This window comes from Stylophora pistillata, chromosome 11, assembly GCF_964205215.1.
Source record: "Stylophora pistillata chromosome 11, jaStyPist1.2, whole genome shotgun sequence".
NCBI classification, from domain to species: domain Eukaryota; kingdom Metazoa; phylum Cnidaria; class Anthozoa; order Scleractinia; family Pocilloporidae; genus Stylophora; species Stylophora pistillata.
The window spans coordinates 25,298,933-25,308,507 of record NC_142529.1 but is presented as its reverse complement, the minus strand read 5'-3'; the positions used below and the strand labels follow the sequence as shown (position 1 = coordinate 25,308,507).

Genomic DNA, 9,575 nt, shown 5'->3' with positions numbered 1-9,575 from the left:
TGTTTCCAGGTGGTTCCTAAACGTAAACATCCAAGATGGCGGGTTCAGCAGGAAGCTTAGGCTCTGGTTTATTAAGTATACAGAGCGCTGCTCGACAGAAATCAAGAGAAGCAAAAGAATCTAGTGACAGCGATGATGATGAGCTCTTTGACAGCGAGAAGCTGAAGACAAAATTAATGTCTATGTGGAATAACATGAGACATGGTCAGTAAATTTTTTATTAAATTACGATTTTTAAATTTTTACTCCTTCGTTAAAATGATACAGCTATTGTACCATCGTAGATCTGTGGGTACACGTATTGACTAATCAGACGATTAGATGAACTTTGCTCATCGTTCTTATCAAACGTTTTACTTTTCTCACTCAAAGCAATGAGATCTGTGATAGTAGTAATTTAGACGAGCTTGAATCAGAATTAAAAACATCATTCGCATATAATATTGAGTAATATCGTTCGTATTGTATGCCAACATGATTGCAGACTATTTTGATTTGTACTGCCTTTTGCTTAAGAAATGTGATTATGCAGGTAGAACAAAGGAAAAAGAAATTGAACTACACTGTTCTTTAAAATTATTTTGACCGGAAATTCGTTCTAAACTGTCACACGTACAATCAGCTAAGCATACATACACGGAGAGGTTCATTCGAAAATTGTAATTGTTTTTTCTCCTGTTGTACAGTGATGGAATTGTAAGGGAAAGTGTGATTTCTGCTGTATGTTTTGTGTTTTGGACGCCTCCCAGTTAACTCAATGGATAGAGCGCTGGACTGTTGTGCGGGAGGTCGAGGGTTCAAGCCCCACCAGGACCAACACTCAGGGTCTTAAAATAATTGAGAAGAATATGCTACTTTTCAATAACATCAAGAAATGGTTAGATATTCTAGTCCTCTCGGATAGGGACGAATAAATAGAGGTCCCGTCTCTTGCAGGGTTAGGCGCAGGAGACATTAATTTCCCATGAACTAGATTACTGTGCGATGGATGTCCTCCCCTGAGGTGGGATGGGTGGCTTTCCACATTTGCATTAAACGAGCTATCGTTCATATGTGATATGTGGTTAAATAAAATTACTTACTTGCTTACTTACTTAAATCACAATCAGATATGAAAATCCTGTGTCATTCTCTGTTGTTAAAGAATGCTTTGGCAAAGGTTCAAGTTTTACATGTTTTATTACCATGGCACCAGTGATGTGGTTTGACAACTGAAAATATATTTTATGTTTGCAAATGCTTGTTTGAACACTCCATGATTTTGAAAAATTTCCACTGATCTTTAATGTTTGTTTTCATTCTTTGGTTAACAGCTTTCCAAAAAAAGAGTTAAAAACCCCTTGCATATTTTTGATATAAAATTTGTACTTAAGACATAAAACTGTAAAAGCGAACGATAAAATCCGACGTTTTGGAGTAGTCACAACTCCATTATCAAGGAAAATATAAAAGATCGTACAAATTGCAACGTATAAAGCGTTTTTGGCGCGAAGAATTAACATAAGAGGGTGCGAAGATTTGTTCTCTGGCTACGAATCTTGGGGATAATTTGTGCTTGCAAATATAGGTCTTAAACCTCCCAAGACCTGATTGTTAATTCTCCTCTTTGGCTGTTACACATTTCCTAATAATTAGTTGCAGGAATTTGGCATTTGATCAAGTTAACAACTTCAACCTGACGAGTTTGAGTATTCTTATTCCCTGTTTGCTGGATAATGTATGGATATTTCTTTATAGGGAGAAGTTACATTTCAATCACTTCTGGGAGTTAATAGGTTAAATAGCCACCATTTTTTAATGGCTGTCAAATGTTTAGTTTAGTTGTGTCAACTACTACCAGCTCCATACAAACAACTCATTCACGACATTAACATTACAAATGAACCAAACAGAACAACCTAACTTTACCGATGTATCGAAACAGACCAATCATGACCGACTTATGCCACTTGAGTCTTACAGCCAATAACTTCATGGCAAAACTGACCAATCATTTTACGCAAACTGGACTAAGAACATTCTTCTGACAATGACTATTCATTTGACTCTGATGATGACTTCCGCACAGGTTGTTGAAACGTCAGTCACTATCACCGACAACAGTCCTTCTCAGGACTACACTCACCCAGACAATCACACTACACTCTCACATGTTACCCCCAGTTTCAAACGATTTACTGCAAACAATTTTCATTTTATCTTTTTTACAGGGTTTGTTGTGCCTTTCAAAGCACACTTTAATGAGGATTCTCCAATATGGCTTTTAGGAAGATGTTATCATGCTAGAAATCATGGTAAATTTTATGCTTTTCATGGAGAATTTTTGTTAACAAAATAGCCTAATGGATAGCTCTGTAGACTTAAGCTGGAGTATTTTAAAAGTGTTTTTGGAGAAGACACTTGATACTTACAAAACCTATCTGACCCAGAAATTTTTAAAACCCTTGTACCTTCAAGATCTCATTTTTTAGCAATTCTCCTTTCAGTCTGCTCTACAAATATCATAATTTTAGTGTGGAGAATTTGTTAGTGGATCAAATAGTAATACCCCGATTGATGTTTTTCCTTATTCTCATTACTTGTCTGCTTGATATTGCACTAATATTGTAAAGAGAAATTCAGTCTTGTTCACTCATGGTAGTTAAAGCTCTACAATTTCCATGTGCCACAACACACTCATGGAGAGTTTTCTCCTTTAACAGAATTTAGTGGGGTACACTCAACAGAAAAATGTAAAGTTTTAAGCATGGATGAATTTCAAAGAGACTTTCACTCATTGATCTGGCTGACATATCGGCGAGAAATTCCGCAACTTGGCGACTCAATGTTAACCACTGACTGTGGCTGGGGATGCATGTTACGGAGTGGACAAATGATGATTGCAACTGGATTGGTCTATCATTTTCTAAAGAGAGGTATGCAGAAATGGAGCTAAATTTTTAAATCCAGACAAACCTGGACCATGCAGTTGTGATTACATAGGTACTAGGTTTGCATAACCTGTTTACAGGCTATGCAAGTCTGTGTCTTCAAGTGCACGATTTAGCATGGCCAATATTTAGTTGCCCTATTGGGTGATTGAAAAACTTTAGGATGAGAGACAAAGCAATGGGGAAGAGGGATGGGTTTTTTCTGGATTTACTCTGCCTTACCCCTCCCCTCCCTTTGTCACTTGCCTCAGATCTTCCACCCATCCAATATGGCAACTGAGTACTCGCCACACTGAATCTCAGGCTTGAAAACACAAACTGCCACCTACAAGCAAGCTAGGTTTTGAAACACTCATTGAAATTTGCTCTCAATCGTGTTCACCTTTATAGAGTTTAGGACAACTGGAAGGTGTATGAGTAGGGAACAAGAACACTTCTACAAAACAGTGAGTAATGATTGACTAGCTAGCTGCTTCTTTTTGTTGTCTCTTGCCATCTGAGGCATTACCTTGTAAAAGCTTGATTCAGTAATGTTTCCTTTATCCTTTCATTTCCAAGATCTCATTAGTACCTCTCCTTATTGTCGGCCATACATTTTTCATGATGTCAGTTTGGAGAATTTGGTATTGGATCAACCAATAATCCCCTAATTGATATTTTTCTTTATTCTCATCACTTGTCTACTTGGTGTAACATTGATCTTGTAAGGAGAAATTCTGTTTTGGTCACTCATGGGAGTAAATAGATTTAGGAGAAATCACATACTGGCTGCTGCTCTTCACTCCTAGAGGTTAATGCGTTTGAGCAAATACCTCTCCTGCAGGCTAGTGAGGTCTATGTTCATAAATATTCATTTAAAAAAAACCTCACTATTCCTGTAGATTCTTCGGTTTTTTGGAGATTTAGAAGATGAAGAACGATGCCCGTTCTCTTTGCATCGCCTTGTCTCGATTGGTGCGCACACTGGAAAGCAAGCGGGGGACTGGTACGGACCTGCTTCAGTGGCGCATATTCTCAGGTACGATTTGAGACCAATTCAGTCATGCACCCAAAGAAGAAACGAATAATAATTTTTCAAACTACCAACTATTATCTCAGAAAATAATTAACCCATGTTTTTGGGAAAGTTAATCACGAGGACTTTTTTGTAAACGAAACGTATTTAATTTAATTTTTCAGTTTTCTTGGTTTTTGACAGACTAGCAATGGCTGGAGGAACTCATCCTTTGCTTCACAATGTAAATGTTTATGTGGCTCAAGATTGTACAGGTAAATTATGCGTTTAAAATCGAACCTGTGAAATGGCTGCGGTTATTAAATGTTTTCGACACTATTTTAATAATAGTTCGATTTTTCATCTTTAATTTTGGAGAAATCTTGTGAAAAGTGGCAGATTAGCCGACGATTTGGGCAAGTAACCGACTACCTCGCGGACAGGCCTTCTTGATTTGGGCATCAGCACGAGGGTTGGTTCGCAAGCGAGAAAGTTGAGGCTTTTAAGCAACGCGAGCTGACGATAGGTCTGCAAGTGGGTCTGGTACTGATAATGAGGCCTCGTTATTAGTGCCAGACCCCAACAAATCTTTCTCCCACCCCTCTCCAATATTCCCGCGGGCGGAGACACGCGTGGGATAAGGTCATACTCGTAGCTTAGCTATCGGGTCTTATTTACAACACTGTCTTATATGAAGCATTCATCTTATCGCAGTTTATACAGATGAAGTAGAAAAGCTTTGTACGAGCTGTAGAACACACACCTGGAACTGTTCCGATGGAAAGTGGCAATCTGTTATTATTTTAGTTCCTGTTCGGCTTGGTGGTGAAGCACTGAATCCCATTTACATACCATGTGTTAAGGTACGGCGTTTTGCAAGTGTCTAACATGGAAATTTATTTCAATTCAATTCAATTCAATTTATTCAATTTATTTATTTGTTAGCAATACAATATTATCACAGTCCTAGGTGACCCGCAATTAGCAAGCTATTCTAGACGGGCCACCCTTCTAAAACAAGTGCTGTCTCTGCTAATGATCACATACCGATACAATTAAACAAAGATAATCATTAAATAAAAATACAATTGTTAAATAAAATAAAATAAAATTAAGTCCGTTGAATAACGGAAAGTCTAGTCCAAGAGAAATATTTAAAGTTTGTTTCCAGCGTAAAGGTTGAGGAAAACAGGGAATGTCTGCATATGAGCCAACAATCTGTAAGGCCACGGCTTGACAGAAGGAAAATATTAGAAAGATTCACCACCCCGTTTACGTGAAACGTGAACGGCATGAGTGACCACGTGAGCCTTTTCCCGCCATTTTTTCGCGTTTACCGGTTGCGCTTTGCGTACCTACGTGAAAGTAACCAGTGTCGTGTTTGCCGTTTACGCAAGATTTTCTTCACTTTTTCTCTGACAGAGTAGAAATTAATAGCCAGGAAAAGGGCGTCTTCGAATCCACCGTGTCGTGAGCTCACGCCAAGCTAAAGCAGCAAGGTTCACTCTTTTTTACATAAAACGTTGAAGGGCAAGCCGATGATTGCCTTTTCGTGTAACGCGGTGCTAAATCTCTCTCGGCAACTTTTGGCCTTCGAGCAGGTCCTCATTATCAGCGCTTCGGCGCAAGCGTTCTTCTTCCGCAGGAAAGTACTAAGCCTTGAGAAACACAAGGTAGCGAGAGGTTTACAATCGGTCCAGCACTGACAATTATTAGTGCACTGACAAACCTCTCCGAGACTCGTGTCCAATCTTCCTGCGGGTGGAGAAACCCGTGTCTTGCAGCGGTAATAGTGAGTGCTTGCTTGTAAGCTAGGCAAGTGTCAGAAATGATATGCTGTTTAACACAACTTTTTTGTTTTTCTGCTGACACTCTTTTCCTGTCAGTCTCTTTTTACCTTAGATCATTGTATTGGAATCATAGGTGGACGACCGAAACACTCTCTTTATTTTGTTGGTTTCCAAGGTGAGAGAACCTTTCTTCATAATTTAATCCGAAGTGTCGATGGTCTTTTAGCATGTACCAGGCCTTCAGTTAGTGAAACTATGCGCGGTCGTTACGGATGAGTGAAAAACGAGGGAGGCTTGGGTCTGGTTGTGTCTCAGACCTCCCTCGTTTTTCGCTCAACTGCTATACCACCGCGCCGTTAACTATTCCGCGTGGAACTGGTTGCCCTCATCGACCTTTGATCCTTCCCTACCCCTTCTTGCATTAATATTCCTGCTATTTTAAATCTTTTACCCTCTTATCATCAGATAATCGAAGCTCAATTGAAATTATTTCTGCAGATAATAAAATGGTTTGTTTAGACCCTCATTATTGTCAAGCGGCTGTAGACATGTCTAAGGATGATTTTCCAACGCAGGTAAATATGAAAAAAAGCAGGTGAAAAAAAGCACTCACTAAGGATTTATGCAGTTGGAGAGGGTATTACATCTTTTGTAACAAAACGGTTTTAAGATTGGGTAACTTCTTCATTCCTCTAACCGAGGAAAATTTATGTAGAAGGTCTACAATTAGTTTACTTTTCAAAGCATAGAAACGCGGGTCTTTGTAGAGACACGACCCCAAAAACAACATGGTCGTGAAGAAACACACGCGTGACTGCTAGTGTGAAAAGAATGCGCGCGTGAGGAAAAAAGCTTATTACGCAATGCACTAAAAGGATCGTGCACTCGAAATGTGAACGTGAACGACATGAAAGACGCGAAAAGGTGGTGCGCGTGAAGAGACGAAGGGGTAACGATATTCGCGCGTGGAAGCTTTTTTTGTCATAAGTCATAACTTTTTGTCGTGTTCATCAACTCATTAGATAATTTTTCAGTTTACATTTTTTTCGATCAGCCTTGCTCTCAATTGTTTTTTTTTTGTTTGTTTTTATTGGTATGTTATTCTGCTTTCAGTCATTTCACAGTGTTCAGCCACGCACAATGTCGTTCAAAAAAATGGACCCCTCGTGTACGATAGGTTTTTATTGTGATACCAAAGCTGACTTTGAAAGATTTCGACAACAGACCACAGAGGTGAGTATACTGTACTGAGCAATTTTCAGTCGAGTGTCGAAAGTAATCCGATATTGCATTGGTTTTGCTTTACTTTGCGCTGTGATTGGTGCAAAAACTCACGCCACTCTATCAACCAATCAGATGCAAAACTAACACCGAGTTCGACTTGGTCGTCCGCGTTTTCCCACGCTCTAAGCAGTTTGCTTTGTTCTGTGATTGGTCCAGAAAACTCGCGCCACTCTATGAACCAATCAGTTGCAAAACTAACACCAGTTACGACTCGGTTGCCCGCGTTTTCCCGCGCTTTCGGCAGTTTTGTTGTTTTTACTTTGTGCTCTCATTGGTTCTATTTTCCTTTCGTCTGACTGGCCATTGTTACTCCTTTGGTTTTACGTCACCCCATCGAAAAGCGCTCTATTCAATGCGTTTGTGTCTTGTAAGACTTAAAAAGGTTTCGGTCCCAATCCTCTTAAAACTGATTTTAGTTAAGGTGTTTTTCTGAAGCTTTATATATTTATCTTTTTTTTTTTTTTTTTTTTTTTTCAGGTTTTACGGCCTCCAATGCAGCGCGGTGATTATCCCATGTTCATCTTCGCGTCTCATCGGAAACCGATGGCGTCCGAAGATTTTGTGCGCAGCGCGAACTTATCCGAGAGCCTTATAGAGAGCGCGGAACCAGAAAGATCGAATAACAGTGTCCCAAGTCCATCGACGTTAAGCTGTAGTCCTTCAGCTGAAGAGTATGTCGTTCTTTGACAATTTCTAATATTCAGTATAGTCTGAGTAAATCTGCCAATCTTTGCCACAGTCATCCCACTTCCTTTCCTACTCACCGACCACCCCTGACCCTTGGCTCGCTGTCCAAAAAATGAACCGAGTAACAGTCTTTTCAAAGTAAAAAATTGTGAATAGTAAGATATCTCCCTTACTTATCATAAATGGGCCACCGTTAATGACAAATTAACCAGTCTAAGAAATTTCCTAGGCTTAATTAACCCTTTCAATCTTAGGAGGGATCAACAAAGAAATTCTCCTCGGAATAGCCCCTTTTACAGTTGTGGGCTTGGTGGCCAAGCCTTTGAACAGGAGTGAGGCTAAGGGTGACCCTGTTGTGATAGAGACCTGTATCTAGTCAGCATGATAGCAAAGTAATTTGCATTTGAAAAGCAGCAACATCTCTATCTTAACAAGGTCACCCTAAGCCTCACTCCTCTTCATAGGCTTGGCCACCAAGCCCACAACTGTAAAAAGAACTATTTCGATACATTTTCAAGCAGGAATGTGACGAGAAGATAGAAAAATATCTACCGAGGGATATTTTCTGACGTTACATTCTCAGAAGTAAGACTATATGAAATGTGTAGCAGACAATGATGAGGATTTACGGAATGTATACAGTGGCGCATCCAGGGAGGGGCCGTTGGGGGGGGGGAGGTGCCCTGTTATTTTGGATAAAAAAATTAACACCGGAGGAAGAAAAGCCGGCAGGTCCCCCCCCCCCCCCCCTCCTTAGCTGAACCTCTGGATCCGCCACTGGTATATCTAGAACTTGACAGTGAAAGGGCGTAGATATATTTTACATTACCAAGGGCTCATGAAGGACAATTTAACCGAACAAGTACTTAAGTTGTGTTCACACAAGAGATTTTCCCCATGACAAGTGCACTAGCTAAGGGAAAATTGTTTTTTGTAAAGTTTCTATTTGACTCTTGTGGAAAAGTTCCTAAGGCTTTCTTTAACATAAATCTTAAAACTGTTTCATTGATTAAAGCTGAAGAATCATCTGCCATTTTAATCGTTTGGACGATTTTTCTAAGTTTTTATTGTACTATGTGAGGATTGCTTGAATTTAAAATAACGAGTTCATTTATCGTTGATAGGGTCCTTCAACGGCAACTGTTATTTGCTTGTCACGTAATTGCAGTTGAACTTTGTGTGACGATCGAGTAACATTTGACAGACACAGTTGTCTGTGTCTTTTAATTGTTAAATGAAAATATTAACATTGGAATTGTAAATATGTTATATCATTCTGAAAAAATCAGAGATCTGTAACAAAGCTGAAAGATTTTTATATTTTTGATAATAAATGATGTCGATCTACAAAATTGTAATTTTTTTTCTGGAGTGTTTGTAGGTTTTAACTAGATAGAGCTGTCATTCTCAATCGGGTTTCAGCAATCTTAAGGAAAATTTATATTAGTAATACAAAGGCGCGATAACAACCAGCGCTATTGCCAACCTCGTTCCCAGGGTCTCCTTTATCTTCCCGTCCCCTGGAGCGAGAGAGGGCGGGAAGATACGAGACCCAGGAAATGAGGTTACGCTATTGTAGAAGAAGAGTGTAAAAATGAGGGAAGCCTTATTTGGATCGGTAATGACCCGATCCATACCTCCCTCGCCTTTTAACTCCGTTACTATCGCACTGTTCGCTATTTTACTCCATTTTGTTAACTGATTGCCTGGAGCGGGCTTCAGAGCGAATGGCTATTGACCAAAATGGATATGCCGCCCAACAGTGTATGCTTTTAGGGTCTAGAATTTAGAACAAAGTATACAGTTTAACTACAAGACGTCTTGAACAGGGTCAGGGTCAGAGTCAGCGCTACCATTGGCAATGCTGTACAAACATCGCATACGCCTCTC

General features: G+C 39.6%; 1 protein-coding gene across 1 annotated transcript; it reads left to right on the top strand.

Moving 5' to 3' along the window:
• The first annotated feature begins 8 nt into the window (after window positions 1-8).
• On the top strand, window positions 9-9,043 carry LOC111324081 (cysteine protease ATG4C). The gene is made up of 11 exons (XM_022927578.2): window positions 9-204; window positions 2,211-2,294; window positions 2,703-2,915; window positions 3,321-3,376; window positions 3,812-3,948; window positions 4,129-4,199; window positions 4,639-4,787; window positions 5,811-5,889; window positions 6,213-6,289; window positions 6,828-6,947; window positions 7,476-9,043. Exons 1-11 carry the CDS (start codon window positions 36-38, stop codon window positions 7,683-7,685), a joined length of 1,365 nt encoding a protein of 454 aa, XP_022783313.1. The 5' UTR covers window positions 9-35; the 3' UTR covers window positions 7,686-9,043.
• Window positions 9,044-9,575: the final 532 nt, after the last annotated feature.

Excerpts from the sequence above, each read along its gene's own strand:
- LOC111324081 (XM_022927578.2), top strand. The coding sequence starts at position 36 with ATGGCGGGTTCAGCAGGAAGCTTAGGCTCTGGTTTATTAAGTATACAG. Across the intron at positions 2,295-2,702 it reads TTATCATGCTAGAAATCATG|AATTTAGTGGGGTACACTCA; the intron begins GTAAATTTTATG and ends CTCCTTTAACAG. Across the intron at positions 6,948-7,475 it reads TTCGACAACAGACCACAGAG|GTTTTACGGCCTCCAATGCA; the intron begins GTGAGTATACTG and ends TTTTTTTTTCAG.